The 17,389-nt window shown below is 60.1% G+C and overlaps 1 protein-coding gene across 8 annotated transcripts in view; it reads right to left on the minus strand.

The window, feature by feature from the left end:
* Positions 1-17,389, minus strand: part of GART (phosphoribosylglycinamide formyltransferase, phosphoribosylglycinamide synthetase, phosphoribosylaminoimidazole synthetase) — a 33,101-nt gene that overhangs the window by 6,423 nt on the left and 9,289 nt on the right. For all 8 annotated transcript variants that reach the window (XM_076053957.1, XM_076053951.1, XM_076053953.1 and 5 more), the window contains 15 exons: positions 15,573-15,668; positions 15,008-15,182; positions 13,603-13,714; positions 12,402-12,470; positions 10,815-10,940; positions 10,131-10,218; positions 8,275-8,360; positions 7,168-7,339; positions 6,069-6,429; positions 4,138-4,232; positions 2,787-2,896; positions 2,189-2,387; positions 1,237-1,488; positions 824-976; positions 174-380 (listed from right to left, as the gene is read on the minus strand). In XM_076053957.1, coding sequence (XP_075910072.1) covers positions 174-380; positions 824-976; positions 1,237-1,488; positions 2,189-2,387; positions 2,787-2,896; positions 4,138-4,232; positions 6,069-6,429; positions 7,168-7,339; positions 8,275-8,360; positions 10,131-10,218; positions 10,815-10,940; positions 12,402-12,470; positions 13,603-13,714; positions 15,008-15,182; positions 15,573-15,668 — 2,301 coding nt within the window. The remainder of the gene's footprint in view (positions 1-173; positions 381-823; positions 977-1,236; positions 1,489-2,188; positions 2,388-2,786; positions 2,897-4,137; positions 4,233-6,068; positions 6,430-7,167; positions 7,340-8,274; positions 8,361-10,130; positions 10,219-10,814; positions 10,941-12,401; positions 12,471-13,602; positions 13,715-15,007; positions 15,183-15,572; positions 15,669-17,389) is intronic.

Raw genomic sequence — 17,389 nt, forward strand, 5'->3', positions numbered from 1 at the left:
GAATGAGCGAGCGAATGAAACAAGTGAGCGGGTCCATGAGTTGAGGAGCAACTTAGCGAGCGAGTAGTACAGCGAGTGAATGAGCGAGCGAACGAGCGAGTGAGCGGGTCCATGTGTTGAGGAGCGGGCGAGCGGGCGGGCGGGCGAGCGACGGTGCGATCTCCCGACTCCACCTTTGTCGACGGGGACGACTTGGCCCACGACCCACGCGCGCTCGCCCGCCTCGCGCAGCGCGTCCACCACCCCCGGCGCCGCCGCCGAGTGGCACACGAGGGCGGCGCCCACGCCCAGGTTGAAGGTGCGCGCCATCTCCTGCTCGGGCACGTGCCCCGCGCGCCACAGCCAGCCGAACACCGGCGCCACCTCCCACAGCGACGCGTCTGTGCCGGGGGTCGGGAAGTGCGGCGCAGCAGCAGCAACAGCGGCAGCAGCGAGAGCACGGTTCATGAAGCCCGTGACAGCGAGTGTACGCGTGTGAGTGAGTGAGCGTGTGAGTGTGTGAGTGAGTGAGTGAGCGTGTGAGTGAGTGAGCATGTGAGTGATTGTGCGTGTGAGTGAGTGAGTGAGTGTGTGAGTGAGTGAGCGTGTGAGTGAGTGAGTGAATGTGTGAGTGAGCGAGTGAGCGTGTGAGCGTGTGAGCGAGTGAGTAAGTGAGCGTGTCAGTGAGCGAGTAAGTGTGTGAGTGAGCGTGTGAGTGAGTGAGTGAGCGAACGAGCGAGTGAGTGAGTGAGTGAGCGAGTAAGTGAGTGAGTGAGCGAGCGAGCGAGTGAGTGAGCGCGTGAGTGAGCGAGTGAGTGAGTGAGTGAGTGGGCGAGCGTGAGACCGAGTGTGGCCCCCAGGCCGGGCGGCAGGCCCCGCGTGACGTTCCCAGGTAGGCCCCCGCCCGTGATGTGGCTCACGGAGTGCACGGCGTCGCCACGCAGCACGGGGAGCAGCGCGCGCACGTAGATACGCGTGGGCACCAGCAGCGCCTCTCCTGCACGCGCACACACACACACACACACAAAGGTCCCCCGCGTAGCCTTCAGTAGGTCGGTGGGGCAAGTGCCGTGAGCGAGTTGCAGCACCAATGAAGGCCGGCACGGCGCACGAGGGGGTGGTGGGGGTTGGCCAGCACAGCCCCGGGTACTCATTTGAGGCCGAGTCGACCTAGGGGAGGCTCGAGGACTGGTTGTGATCATCGCCACTGGTGTGTGTCTCTCCGCGTCTCCCCGCGTGCCCCCCGCCCCGGCTCACCCAGGGTGGTGCCGTCGGCGCAGAACGGCGCCGGCTCCCCGTAGGCGGCGCCGGCGCGCTCCACCACGCGGCGCGCCAGGCTGAAGCCGTTGCTGTGCAGGCCCGAGGAGGCGACGGCCACCACGGCGTCGCCCGCCCGCACCGCGCCCAGCCGCGGCAGGCACCGCGCCCGCTCCACCGCGCCCACCGCGAAGCCAGCCAGGTCGTGGGCGCCGGGCGGGTACGCGCCGGGCATCTCCGCCGTCTCGCCGCCTGCGGGGGGCGGGTGGGAAGGGCACGCGGGCGCACGGGGACACGGATAAGAGGGCGCGTGGGCACGTGGATGTACCAATCACTCATTCACGCAGCCACCCTCTCACCCAGAAACCCACCCAGCCACTCACCCACCCAGCCACTCACCCACCCAGCCACCCACCCAGCCACCCTCCCAGCCACCCTCCCAGCCACCCACCCACCCAGCCACTCACCCAGCCACTCACCCACTCACCCAGCCACTCACCCAGCCACTCACCCAGCCACCTACCCAGTCACCAAGCCACGCACCCAACCACCCAGCCACCCACCCAACCGCCCAGCCACCCAACCACCCAGCCACCCACCCAACCGCCCAGCCACCCACCCAGCCACGCACCCAGCCACCCAACCACCCAGCCACCCACTCAACCGCCCAGCCACCCAACCACCCAGCCACCCACCCAACCGCCCAGCCACCCACCCAGCCACGCACCCAGCCACCCAGCCACCCACCCAACCGCCCAGCCACCCAACCGCCCAGCCACCCAACCACCCAGCCACCCACCCAACCGCCCAGCCACCCACCCAGCCACCCAGCCAGCCAGCCACTCACCCATTCAGCCAGTTACCCACCCAGCTCCTCACCCAGCTACTCACCCACCCCACTCAGCCATCCAGCCACCCACCCACCCACCGGCCGACCCGCCGACCCACTCACCGGCGAGCGAGCAGTTTGCGAGCGAGCAGGCGCGCGCGATGCCGCCGATGATGCGGCGTGCGCTGGGCGGGTGGAGGCGCCCGCAGGAGAGGTAGTCGAGGAAGAAGAGCGGCTCGGCGCCGTGGCACAGCACGTCGTTCACACACATGGCCACCAGGTCCTGGCCCACACCCTCCAGGCGCCCACACTCCTCCGCCACCTGGGGGAGGGGGGGCCGGGAGAAGTGGGGTAAGGGGGAGAACGGTGAGAGTTGAGTTCATGGTGGGGGGGAGGGAGGAGGGCGGGGCAGGGGAGGTGGGGAGGGAGGGGCAGGGGAGGGAGGGGGGAGGGGAGGGAGGGGGCAGTGGAGGTAGGGAGGGAGGTAGGGAGGAGCAGGGGAGGGAGGGGGGAGGGGCAGGGGAGGGAGGGGGGAGGGGCAGGGGAGGGAGATAGGGAGGGGCAGGGGAGGGAGATAGGGAGGGGCAGGGGAGGGAGGGGCAGGGGAGGGAGGGGGGGGCAGGGGAGGGAGGGGGGGGCAGGGGAGGGAGGGGGGGGCAGGGGAGGGAGGGGGGGGCAGGGGAGGGAGGGGGGGGCAGGGTTGGTGGGGGAGGGGCAGCACCTTGAGCTTGGTGCCCACTCCGTCGGTGCCGGACACCAGGATGGGGTCGGTGAATCCGGCCGCCTTGAGGTCAAAGAATGCCCCGAACCCCCCCAGCTCGCTCCCACAGCCTGCTCGCCCACGCACACAGACGCAGGTGCCCCAGGTAGCCCACGCAGGTCGGCGCGGCAAGTGATGGGGGTGGGTGGCCAACGCCCCGCCCGGCCGCCTTTGTCTCCCCTGGTGGCGATGTTTACTACGCACCGCACCGGGAACTCATTTGAGGCCGAGTCGACCCAGGGGGAGGCCCAGGATCGATTCAGATACTCGTCACTGGTGGCGTTGGCCGTGAGCGGGAAGCAAACTCAGGTCGCCGGGTTCGTAGCGCAGCACGCTAACCGCCGCACTACCGCTCCCCACACACACTCACCCTGACTCACCCCGACTCACCCCGACTCACCCCAACTCACCTTGACTCACCAAGACTCATCCACTCACCATGACTCACCCACTCACCCCGACTCACCCCGACTCACCCCGACTCACCATGACTCACCATGACTCACCCACTCACCCTGACTCACCCCGACTCACCTTGACTCACCATGACTCATCCACTCACCATGACTCACCCCGACTCACCCCGACTCACCCCGACTCACCCCGACTCACCATGACTCACCATGACTCATCCACTCACCATGACTCACCCACTCACCATGACTCACCCACTCACCCTGACTCACCCCGACTCACCTTGACTCACCATGACTCATCCACTCACCATGACTCACCCCGACTCACCCCGACTCACCCCGACTCACCCCGACTCACCTTGACTCACCATGACTCATCCACTCACCATGACTCACCCACTCACCCCGACTCACCCCGGCTCACGATGACTCACCATGACTCACAATGACTCACAATGACTCACCCACTCACCATGACTCACCCACTCACCCCGACTCACCCCGACTCACGATGACTCACCATGACTCACAATGACTCACCCACTCACCATGACTCACCCACTCACCCCGACTCACCCCGACTCACCCCGACTCACCCCGACTCACCATGACTCACCCACTCACCATGACTCACCCACTCACCATGACTCACCTTGACTCACAATGACTCACCCACTCACCATGACTCACCCACTCACCATGACTCACCCACTCACCCCGACTCACCCCGACTCACCCCGACTCACCCCGACTCACCATGACTCACCCACTCACCATGACTCACCCACTCACCATGACTCACCATGACTCACAATGACTCACCCACTCACCATGACTCACCCACTCACCATGACTCACCATGACTCACCCCGACTCACCCTCTCACCCCGACTCACCTGGCCTCGCCGTGGCTGCTGCGAGGGGTTTGATGGAGGTCACCAGCGCGTCTGCTGCATCGATGTCCACGCCGCTGCCGGCGTACGTCAGTGGCCTGGGGCGGGGGATGGGGGATGGGAGGGGTGCAGAGGACATCATCGTCACCACTACCATCACCACCATCGTCACCACCATCATCATCATCACCACTACCATCACCACCATCGTCACCACCATCATCATCATCATCATCACTGCCATCGTCACCACTACCATCACCATCATTATCACCACTACCATCGTCACCACCACCATCATCATCACTACCATCACCAGCATCATCACCACTACCATCACCATCATTATCACCACTACCATCACCACCATCATCACCACTACCATCACCACCATCGTCACCACCACCATCATCATCATCACTACCATCACCACCACCATCACCACTACCATCACCACCATCATCATTACTACCATCACCACCATCATCACCACCATCACCATCATCATCACCATCATCACCACCATCATCATCACTACCATCACCACCACCATCACCACTACCACCACCATCACTACCACCACCATAACCACCACCACTACCACAACCACCACAACCACCACAACCGTCTTTTATTCCCCCCAAGCCCTTACAACAACGACCTTGCTCAGTGCCCACACTTACACATCGCTGCTGTCATAACGGTGCTGCTTGTTGCTGGCCGCTTGGCGTTTTGGGCCTTTCGGACGGTGCCCGGGCGCCATGTTGACTACCTCGCCTGGTCTACAGGAGGTCGTGGGTTCCATCCCGACCCTGACGCCTACTGCTGTATATTTAGAGTTTGCGTGTCTCTCTCATCATCATCACGGTGGCTGGGAGATGTTGACTACCTCGCCTGGTCTACAGGAGGTCGTGGGTTCCATCCCGACCTTGACACTACCTGCTGTATATTTAGAGTTTGCGTGTCTCTCTCTCATCATCATCACGGTGGCTAGGAGATGTTGAAACCTCGCCTGGTATACAGGAGGTCGTGGGTTCTATCCCGACCTTGACACTACCTGCTGTATATTTAGAATCTGCGTGTCTCTCTCTCATCATCATCACGGTGGCTAGGAGATGGTAAAACCTCGCCTGGTGTACAGGAGGTCGTGGGTTCCATCCCGACCCTGACACTACCTGCTGTATATTTGGAGTTTGCGTGTCTCTCTCTCTCATCATCATCACGGTGGCTGGGAGATGTTAACTACCTCGCCTGGTATACAGGAGGTCGTGGGTTCCATCCCGACCCTGACACTACCTGCTGTATATTTAGAGTTTGCGTGTCTCTCTCTCTCATCATCATCACGGTGGCTAGATGTTGAAACCTCACCTGGTACACAGGAGGTTGTGGGTTCCATCCCGACCTTGACACTACCTGCTGTATATTTAGAATCTGCGCGTCTCTCTCTCATCATCATCATCACGGTGGCTAGGAGATGTTAAAACCTCGCCTGGTATACAGGAGGTCGCAGGTTCCTTCCCGACCTTGACACTACCTACTGTATATTTGGAGTTTGCGTGTCTCTCATCATCATCACGGTGGCTGGGAGATGTTGACTACCTCGCCTGGTACACAGGAGGTCGTGAGTTCGATCCCGACCCTGACGACCCCTGCTGCTGTATATTTGGAGTCTCTCTCTCTCCCCCCGTGGTCTGGATCCTCCGGTTTTTCCCTCCACATTTATAATCAACATCACCACGCGTTTAGAGAATGTAGCTGCTGCTATAAATGTCCACGTGATGGCGATGAGTCACTGGCCGAGCGATCATTCGTGACACCCAGGGCGGTGCAGCTCAGCGAGCGCTTACCCGCTAACAAATAATAAAGTAGTTTAGTTTATCGTCATCGACCCGCGTAGCTATCGACGCGGGGGAGGAACGTCCCGGGCGTCTCACGGTAGTAGCGGCGCGGCCTCGCGGGGCCCCTCGGCGAGGCCCCTGTGCGCAATGTCGCGCCGATGGAAGGCGCCCTGGAAGTGGATCGCCGCGACGCCGGAGGTCGCGAGAGCCAGGGCGGCGCGGAGGTCGCGACCCACGGCCGTGACGGAGAGGACGCGGCCGCCGCTCGTCACGAGCTGCTGCCTCCAACCGTCGTCGTCATCGTCGCCTGCTGCTGCTGCTGCTGCTGCTGCTCCTCCTCCTCCTGCTCCTCCTCCTCCTCCGCCTGCTGCTGCTGCTCCTCCCCCTACACCCGCCGCTCGCGTCTTGGTGGCCCCGTGGAAGACGAGGCAGCCCAGCTCTTGGGCCCGGCTGATGCCTGCAGCGGGACGGAGAGAGAGAGGGGAGATGGAGAGTGAGCGATGGAGAGCGGGAGATGGAGAGCGGGAGATGGAGAGCGGGAGATGGAGAGCGGGAGATGGAGAGCGAGAGGAGAGAGCAAGAGATGGAGAGCAAGAGAGATGGACAGAGAGAGATGGGCAGAGAGAGATGGAGAGCGAGAGGAGAGAGATGGAGAGTGAGAGATGGAGAGTGGGAGATGGAGAGCGAGAAATGGAGAGCGAGAGATGGAGAGTGGGAGATGGACAGAGAGAGATGGAGAGTGGGAGATGGAGAGCGAGAGAGATGGGCAGAGAGAGATGGAGAGCGAGAGGAGAGAGCGAGAGATGGAGAGTGGGAGATGGAGAGTGGGAGATGGAGAGAGAGAGATGGAGAGCGAGAGGAGAGAGCGAGAGATGGAGAGTGGGAGATGGGCAGAGAGAGATGGAGAGCGAGAGGAGAAAGCGAGAGAGATGGGCAGAGAGAGAGGAGAGAGCGAGAGAGATGGAGAGTGGGAGAGAAGGCATCTCACTACTACCACCAGCGCGTTAAACGAGGCACTTACCCTGTCGATGTTTTGTATTACGTCAGAGCTGTCGTTATCACGGAGACAGACGGACCGCCCCCTCTGACCCGCGATGGCGAACCCAATGCGGCGGCGGCGCGGCGGTTGCCACGGCAGCAGTTATCGCGGTTGCCGTGGCGACGGTCCCCCCCCTCCCTTCCCCGCCCGCCTCACCTGCGATGGGAAATCCGGTGGGCGCGTCGCCCGGGTAACCGCGGCTGGCCATCACCACGGTGACGGCGGAGCGCCCGCTCCACCACTCGACGCGCTCGTCGGCCAGCGAGCCCCCGCTGGCGCACGCCCGCACCACGGCGTACACGTCCGACTTGAGCAGCGGCAGCAGCACCTGCGGGGGCGCGGCGGGGGGGGGGGGGTCAAAGGTCGTCGTGAGGTCGTCACACAGGTTCACGAGATGTATGATTTGCTAGGGTGAGTGGGTGGGTCGGTGAGAAGTGTGAGTGAGGGAGTGATTGGGTGGGTGGGTGGGTGAGTGGGTGAATGAATGAGTGGGTGGGCGAGTGGGTGGAGGGCGACTGCCTCCGACTGCACTGCAGCGTCCTGCACAGAGGTCAATCTTGACACGGGTGGTACCGGCCATCGACAAGTTCACTCAGCTAAACGTCCTCCTGCACCGCATCACTCCATCTCTTCTCTAGCCCGTGCCCGTTTTGCCCCCTCGATCCGGCCAATCAGAAGCTGCTTGGGACAAGCGGTGGCTGGGCAGGTGGGCTACATGACCCAGCCAACGCAGCTTTCCCTGCCAGAGGAGCTCGCCGATGATGGGACTGTGTCCAGATCGCTCAGGGATCTGTGAGCTCCTCACACAATCCAGTCTTGTTAAACCCAGGATGGATCACAGCAAGGGTAGCCTGAATGTTTCAAATCGGCTCCACGTATGTGTACAAAGACAAAGACACCCCGTGTAGCCTTTACAGATCGTTGCTGCAAGCGCTGTCAGCGAGTAACACCTATGAAGGCCAGCACGGCCACACAAGGGGGTGGATGGCCAGAACCAAGCCCAGCCGCCTTTGTTTCCCCAGTGGCGAGATGTTTATACACAGCACCGGGTACTCATTTGAGGCCAAGTCGACACAGGGGAGGGACTAGGACCGGTTCAGATAATTGTCTGAACCGGTCCCGAGCTCGTATCGCAGCGCACTAACTGCTGAACCACCGCTCCCCACGTGCATGTACACACACGCACACACGCGCGTGTGTGTGTGTGCGTGTGTCCACACGCACACGCAAGCACGCGCGTACAAAACGCACGGAAGTACGCACCTGGCACTCGGGATCTCCAAAGCGACAGTTGAACTCCAGGACTTTGGGCCCGGCCTTTGTGAGCATCAGTCCAGCGTAAAGCACGCCTGCACACGGACAAACGCGCACGGACACGCACACGCACACACAGGCACTCAGGGATGGAAGCTCCAAGAGCAATGAACACGGCAGCTGTGGCTCCCGCCAACGGCAACTGCGGCGGACGAGCAGTGCACACGCCGTTGAGCGTGTGCGCACGGTGTGTGTGTGTGCACGGTGTGTGTGTGTGCGGTGTGTGTGTGTGTGCACGGTGTGTGTGTGTGTGTGCACGGTGTGTGTGTGTGTGCACGGTGTGTGTGTGTGTGTACGGTGTGTGTGTGTGTGTGCACGTGTGTGTGTGTGCACGTGTGTGTGTGTGTGTGCACGGTGTGTGTGTGTGCACGGTGTGTGTGTGTGTGCACGGTGTGTGTGTGCGTGTGTGTGTGTGCACGGTGTGTGTGTGTGTGCACGGTGTGTGTGTGTGTGCACGGTGTGTGTGTGTGTGTGTGCACGGTGTGTGTGTGTGTGCACGGTGTGTGTGTGTGTGTGTGCCAGGGCGGAGCCAGGCCGCGTCGAGGGGAATAAAAGCAGCGGAGAGCCTGGAGAGCTCCAGGCTGCCGGGTTCTGGGAGTGGACTCGACTCGTTGTCATCGTCTTCGTCGTCGTCTTCGCTAGATACTGCGCGGCTGGACGGTTGTTGGCTGTCTCGGTCGACGCCGTCGATGCTACACGGTCAGGGTCGTGTTAAGGCCAGGCCAGACGACTAAGGGGAGCGCGAGGGCGAACCCGTGAACCTGAAGGTGTTAATAAAGAAGGCGCTCCTGAAAAACCTCGTCTCCCGCTCCGCCGGCACTACACAAGTGTCGGAGAGCATCCATAGCTCGGGCTGAGCAGGTAACAGTGATGAGACCCTTGGTTGCGAGTATCATGATGCCTTGCAATCAGCGTCGATTTGGTGTGTACGTATGTACGTGGAACTTCTTTCGCACCGTGCGAAGCCAACCGTACCAATCGGACTTGAGGGTGAAAGGACAATAAACACTAAACACGAACAGTAGCTCTAAACAAATGAGTTTTCAATCTAGAACAAATAAAAGCACGAATAACATTCACATCTGAACAACTCCCGCATTTATGCCGGAGTGGCTGAAGTATTTTCGTATTTTTAACCCTTTCCCAATCCAATGACGTACGCCTGCATTTTTTCTAAAATTTAATTACTTTATCGGTACCGAGGCTCCCGCAAGGCCACTCGGGAGGGAGTGTGGCACGGTTTGGTGAGGGAGTGTGGCACGGTTTGGGAGGGAGTGTGGCACGGTTTGGTGAGGGAGTGTGGTACCGTTTGAGAGGGAGTGTGGCACGGTTTGGGAGGGAGTGTGGCACGGTTTGGGAGGGAGTGTGGCACGGTTTGGGAGGGAGTGTGGCACGGTTTGGGAGGGAGTGTGGCACGGTTTGGGAGGGAGTGTGGCACGGTTTGGGAGGGAGTGTGGCACGGTCTGGGAGGGAGTGTGGCACGGTTTGGGAGTGGTGTGGCACGGTTTGGGAGGGAGTGTGGCACGGTTTGGGAAGGAGTGTGGCACGGTTTGGGAGGGAGTGTGGCACGGTTTGGTGAGGGAGTGTCGCACGGTTTTGGCATCAGCTGAATGGCGGCAGTTGTGTCACTACAGTTCTCTGCGGTGAGTAACGATGGCGCCTCTCTAAATAAAATTAACGCTGAGCAGCTTGTGCACATTCCGAGCTTCGGCGGTGAACGGGAGACATCACACCCCGCAACTTGCAGACGTCACGGAACGGGGAAGGGTTTAATAATAACAACAACAACAATAAAAGTGCTTCACCAATGTAGGGGTTGCCTTCCTCCATCATCCCGTCCACCGTCTTTTGCAGCACGCAGCGCTGCACCATGGACAGAAAGTCCGCCGGGACCTGGAGAGGGGAGCGCACGCGGAGACGCGTCGAGGTCGCGATGCGTCGGGGCGGCTACAGTGCAGCGAGTTGGCACGGTAGGAGGCAACACCCGGCGGCACATGGCACCTGGGCCTGTCCCGTGAGAGTCCAGTCAGCGGGCGTTCGACACTTCACGTGGCCTCAAAGTCCACACGGCCTGCCACAGGCGTCGTGGTGACGTCACCGCCACTTAGTGGCGAATGGCGGTTGTTGTTGTTGTGCACGTGTGTATATGTGTGGGGAGCAGGTGGTGTAGCGGTTAGCGCGCTGCACTACGAACCTGGCGACCCGGGTTCGATTCCCGCTCACAGCCAACACCAGTGACGATTATCTGAACCGGTCCTGGGCCTCCCCTCGGTCGACTCAGCCTCAAATGAGTACCTGGTGCGGTGTGTAAACATCGCCACTGGGGAGACAAAGGCGGCCGGGCGGAGTGCTGGCCTCCCACCCCCTCGTGTGCCGTGCGGGCCTTTACAGGTGCTGCTCGCTAACAAGCACTTGCCCCTACAGTCTGTTAAGACTATACGGGGGATCTTTGTCCTTGTATGTGCGTGTGCATGTGTGTGTGTGCGTACCTGTGGGGTGGGGGCGTAGGCCCCCATGCCCCCCGTGTTGGGCCCCGTGTCCCCCTCCCCCACGCGTTTGTGATCTTGGGCCGGTGGCATCATCACCACGGAGCGGCCGTCAGTGAAGCACATGCACTACACACGGGCACAGACAAAGGACGCAGGGTAGCACACACAGGCTGTCGGGGCAAGTAGCGTCAGCGAAGGCCGGCACGGCACACGAGGTGGTGGGTGGACAGCACCACGCAAGGCCGCCTTTGTCTTCCCCAGTGGCGATGTTTTTACACAGACACACACGCAGACACACAAAGACAGACACGTAGACACACACAAGCAGGCACACACACACGTAGACAACAACAACCGCCATTCGCCACTAAGTGGCGGTGACGTCACCACGACGCTTGTGCCAGGCCATGTGCACCTTGAGGCCACGTGAAGTGTCGAACGCCCGCTGGCAGGAGGTCACGGGGCAGACCCAGGTGCCACGGGTCGACTGACTGAGATGACTGAGATGACTGGCTGATGCACCACCTGTGCCCCCTACTGTGCCAACCTGCTGTGCTTTAGCCACCCGGCACTCCGCTCGTTGTTGTGAGCGTCGCTCCTCCGCCCTCCGTTGTTGTTGGAGGGCGACTGCCTCCAACTGACCAGTAGCGTCCTTCACGAGCCTCCTCCACAGAGTCATCGGCAAGTCCACTCAGCTCCACGTCCTCCTGTACCACATCACTCCATCTCTTCTCTAGCCCTTGCCGCGCCCGTTTAGCCCCCTCGATCCGGCCGAACAAAAGCTGTTTCGGCATGCGGTGGCTGAGCATGCGGGCTACATGACCCAGCCAACGCAGCCTGCCAGAGGAGCTCACCAATGGGACCTTGCCCAGATCTTTCAAGGATTTGTGAGCTCCTCACACAATTCAGCCTGGTTAAACCCAGGATGAATCGTAGGCAGGTTAGCCTAAATGTTTCTAACCGGCGAAGATGTTTCATTAAGGGGGTCCACGTTTCGCAAGCGTAGAGAAGGGAGGGAATGACTGTGGCCGAGAAGACCTGAAGCTTAGTGTGGAGCGACAGACCAGGTAGCTTCCACACAGCGTGACGCAACCGTAGACACACACACATAGACACACACACAGACAAACACGCAGACACACAAAGACAGACACACAAAGACAGACAAACACGCAGACACACACGCAGGAACACACACAGACAAAGACACACATACAAAGACACACACACACACAGATACATAGACACACACACAGATACACAGACACACACACACAGACACACACAGACACACACACACAGACACACACACAGAGACATACACAGACACACACACACACACAGAGACATACACAGACACACACAGACACACACACACACAAACACACACAGACACACACAGACACACACACAGACACACAGACACACACACAAACACACACAGACACACACACAGACACACACACAGACACACCCACACACACAGACACACACACACACACAGACACACACAGACACAGAGACATACACAGACACACACAAACACACACAGACACAGACACACACACACCCAATGCACAAACTCACGCTGATCTCCTCCCCCTCCAGCACCTCCTCCACCAGCACCGTCTCCCCCGCGTCGCCATGCACGCGGTCCTGCGATATGGGGGGCGGGGGGGGGGCACGGGGGGAGGTCATGAGGGGTGGGGGACATGAGGAGCATGGGGGGGGGGAGAATAAGAATCAGAATATATATCTAGACTGGGGAATACGATGAGCGATAAAGCTCTTTGTCACAGGCATACAGCAGGAGTGGGTCACAACAACAAACTAAAATACAAACACTAAACCAAGCTAAGAGATTATTTTTCAGAAGCGACCTTGGTATGACTAATGACAGCTCCGCCAAGTGGCTCAACATCACCACCACCATCACCACCATCACCACCATCAACCATCATCATCAACTATCATCAAACATCATCACCACCATCATCATCACCACCACCATCAACATCATCATCACCACCATCATCATCACCACCACCACCACCATCATCACCATCATCATCATCACCACCACCACCACCATCATCACCACCATCACCACCACCACCACCATCATCATCACCACCACCACCACCATCATCACCACCATCATCATCATCACCACCATCACCACCACCATCACCACCACCATCACCACCACCACCATCACCACCACCACCATCACCACCACCACCACCACCATCACCACCACCACCACCATCATCACCACCACCATCATCATCATCACCACCATCACGATCATGACCATCAACCATCATCACCACCATCACCACCATCACCACCACCATCACCACCACCACCATCATCACCACCACCATCATCACCACCACCATCATCACCACCCTCATCACCATCATCACCATCAACCATCATCACTATCATCACCATCACCACCATCATCACTATCATCACCACCACCATCACCACCACCATCATCACCATCATCATCACCACCATCACCACCACCATCACCACCACCATCATCATCACCACCATTACCACCACCATCAACACCACCATCATCATCACCACCACCACCATCACCACTATCACCACCATCATCACTATCATCACTATCATCACCACCATCATCATCACCACCATCATCACCACCATCATCACCACAACCATCATCACCATCACCACCATCATCACCACGATCACGTGGACATTTGGGCCCGGGAGGGGGGGGACCCAGGCCGAGGGGTCCCGCCGGCACCTGCATGATCTCCATGACGACCCGGCAGGCCTCCTCGCGGTCCCTGGCCACCACCACCCCCTTGCCTCCGGCGAGGCCGCTCGCCTTGACGACGAGCGGCGCGGGCTCCGTGCTGAGACAAAGACAAAGGTCCCCCGTGTAGCCTTGACAGACTGTTGGGGGCAAGTGCTGTTAGCGAGCAGCTCCTGTGAAGGCCGGAACGGCGCACGAGGGGGTGTGGGGTGGCCGACACCTCGCTCGACCGTACGGAGACGCACACGGAGACACACGTGGGGACACGGAGACACGCACAGAGACACACGTGGGGACACAGAGACACGCACAGAGACACACGTGGGGACACAGAGACACGCGTGGGATACAGAGACACGCGTGGGGACACAGAGACACGCACGGAGACACGCTTGGGGACACAGAGACACGCACAGAGACACTCTGACACACGGACGGATGGACACACGGACAGACTGACACACGGCCACATGGACAGACGGACAGACGGACAGACACACGGACACACAGACACATGGAGAGATCTGCGAAGAAGAGAGAACGTGGCATTGTGGGAAACGGCAGGAAGCAGACGGGAGGAAAGCGACGGTCTGCAGCGACAGGACCGCAGCACCCCCAGAGGGGGAAATGCATCCTGGGAAAAAGTGGCCGGACGAGGCAGTGGGCGGCAGTGGGGTTGTGGTGGCAGTCGGAGTGGTGGCGGTTGTGTTCGTGGTTGTTGCCAGTGGTTGTGGCGGTAGTGGTGGCGGTAGTGGTGGCGGTTGTGACGGTTGTAGCGGTAGCGTTAGAGGTGGCGGTTGAAGTGGTGGTTGTGTTGGTAGCCCTTGTAGATGTGGTGGCATTGTTTGTGATGGCAGTGGATGTGGCGGTTGTGGTTGTGATGGGGATAGTTGTGGTGGCGGTGGTGGCGGTGGTTGTGGTGGCGGTGGTTGTGGTGGCGGTGGTTGTGGTGGCGGTGGTGGCGGTGGCGGTGGTTGTGGTGGCGGTGGTGGCGGTGGTGGCGGTGGTGGCGGTGGTGGCGGTGGTTGTGGTGGCGGTGGTGGTTGTGGTGGCGGTGGTGGCGGTGGTTGTGGTGGCGGTGGTGGTTGTGGTGGCGGTGGCGGTGGTGGTTGTGGTGGTGGCGGTGGTTGTGGTGGCGGTGGTGGCGGTGGTTGTGGTGGCGGTGGTTGTGGTGGCGGTGGTTGTGGTGGTGGTGGTTGTGGTGGTGGTTGTGGTGGCGGTGGTTGTGGTGGCGGTGGTGGCGGTGGTTGTGGTGGCGGTGGTGGCGGTGGTGGCGGTGGTTGTGGTGGTGGTTGTGGTGGCGGTGGTTGTGGTGGCGGTGGCGGTGGTGGCGGTGGTGGCGGTGGTGGTGGCGGTGGTGGCGGTGGTGGCGGTGGTTGCGGTGACGTCATACGAGTTGATGTAGGCGCAGGCAGCTCGGGCCTCGGTGAAGGCCGCCCAGCGCGCCGTGGGGATGCCGTGGCGATCCATGAAGGCCTTGGCGAAGGCCTTGCTCGACTCGAGGCGAGCGGCGCGGGCCGAGGGCCCGAAACAACGGACTCCGGCGGCCACCAGATCGTCGCTCACGCCTCGTGGGAGGACGACGAGGAGGAGGGTGACATACAGGGAGAGAGAAGTGGGGGGCGGTAGAGGATTCTCACATGAGCGCAGGGCCCACCCCCCCCCCCACCCCAACGTCGAGTGGCCAGCAACAAGCAGCACTGTCCACACGTCACAAGCAACGGCGAGCGTTGCGCACGCCTCCGATTGATCGAGCAAACGAGCCATCGATTGAGGGAACGAGCGAGCGAGCGATCGATCGAGCGAACGAGCGAGCGAGGCCAATCGCCGAATCGGCTCCAGCGGCTCCACCCCTTGTGAGGGGGGGGGGGGGGGGGCCGAGGCCTCCTTCCACCAGCAGCGGCACTTGCTGGGCTGCGCCTTTGCCCCAAGCTGGCGAGGGTTCCAGGAAGGCTCACCGGCGGCGAGCGGAGCCTCGGGCCCGACGACCACCATGGAGACGTTGTGATCGGCGCAGTACTGCACCAGCAGGGAGTGGTTGGCCACCGACACGCCTGGCACGCACGCACACACACACACACATGTGACGCACGCACACGCGTATACACACACACACACGCATGTGACGCACGCACACGCGTATACACACACGCATGTGACGCACGCACGCGCGCACACACACACGCATGTGACGCACGCACACGCGTATACACACACGCATGTGACGCACGCACACGCGTATACACACACACACGCATGTGACGCACGCACACGCGTATACACACACACGCATGTGACGCACGCACATGCGTATACACACACACACGCGTGTGACGCACGCACACGCGTATACACACACACACGCATGTGACGCATGCACACGCATATACACACACACGCATGTAACGCACGCACACGCGTATACACACGCACGCATGTAACGCACGCGCACGCGTATACACACACACGCATATAACGCACGTACACACGCGCCTGTAACGCGCACAGACACACACACCGGGAATGCACACATACAAACAAAGACAAAGATCCCCCGTGTATCCTTAACAGACTGTTGGGGCAAGTGCTGTTAGCGAGCAGCACCTACGAAGGGCGGCACGGCCGTCACAGCACTAGAACACGTGTCACTTAGTCCGCTTGCTGCACCACCTTCTCCTGGCAGGCCCAGGGGTACGGCTCCTTCTCCGTGCGTGATCCACCAACCCTCGCTGCCGATGCCGCCAGAGTGCCGGCTCATGGCCCCCATGCCGAGCACATCGGCGGCAGCGTGACGACAATCACGAGCCATCGCCACCATCGTCAATGCCATCACTGTCACCATCAGATTTGCGGGCGTGCTTAGACTGTACTGACTGGGATATGTTCACGACTGCTACCAATAGTCTGGATGAACTCACAGAGGCTGTGACGTCCTACATCAGCTTCTGTGAGGACTGCTGTATCCCAACACGTACCAGGGTGAACTTTAACAACAATAAGCCCTGGTTCTCAGCAAAGCTCAGAAGGTTGAGGTTGGAGAAGGAGGAAGCGTTTAGGAGTGGAGATAGAGACAGATTCAAGGAGTCGAAGAACAGGTTTAGCAAAGCGGTGAGAGAGGCTAAACGACTGTACTCAGAGAGACTAAAACACCAGTTCTCTACAAACGACGCTGCTTCTGTCTGGAGAGGGCTCAGGCAGATCACCAACTACAAACCCAGAGCCCCCCACACCACTAACGACTCCCGCCTAGCCAACGACCTGAACGAGTTCTACTGTAGATTTGAAAGACAATTGGACTGTCCTGAACCACCCCTTCCAACCCAAGAGGCCCCATCCCCCACCAATACTACAGAGACGACTATCTCCTTTCAGGAGGAAGAAGTTAATAGACTTTTCAAGAGGCAGAATCCACGCAAAGCAGCCGGGCCGGACTCTGTCTCTCCAGCCACCCTCAGGCACTGCGCTGACCAGCTGTCTCCGGTGTTCACCAACATCTTTAACACCTCCCTGGAGACATGCCATGTACCAGCCTGTCTCAAGTCCTCCACCATCATCCCTGTGCCCAAAAAGCTAAGGCCAACAGGACTAAATGATTACAGAGCGGTCGCCCTTACATCTGTGGTAATGAAGTCTTTTGAGCGCCTGGTCCTGGCACACCTCAAAGCCATCACAGACCCTCTCCTGGACCCCCTTCAGTTTGCCTACAGAGCCAACAGGTCTGTGGACGATGCAGTTAACATGGCCCTCCACTTCACCCTACAGCATCTGGACGCCC

Source organism: Petromyzon marinus, chromosome 63, assembly GCF_048934315.1.
Source record: "Petromyzon marinus isolate PM22_M1 ecotype Great Lakes invasive population chromosome 63, UKy_Petmar_22M1.pri1.0, whole genome shotgun sequence".
Lineage (NCBI taxonomy): Eukaryota > Metazoa > Chordata > Hyperoartia > Petromyzontiformes > Petromyzontidae > Petromyzon > Petromyzon marinus.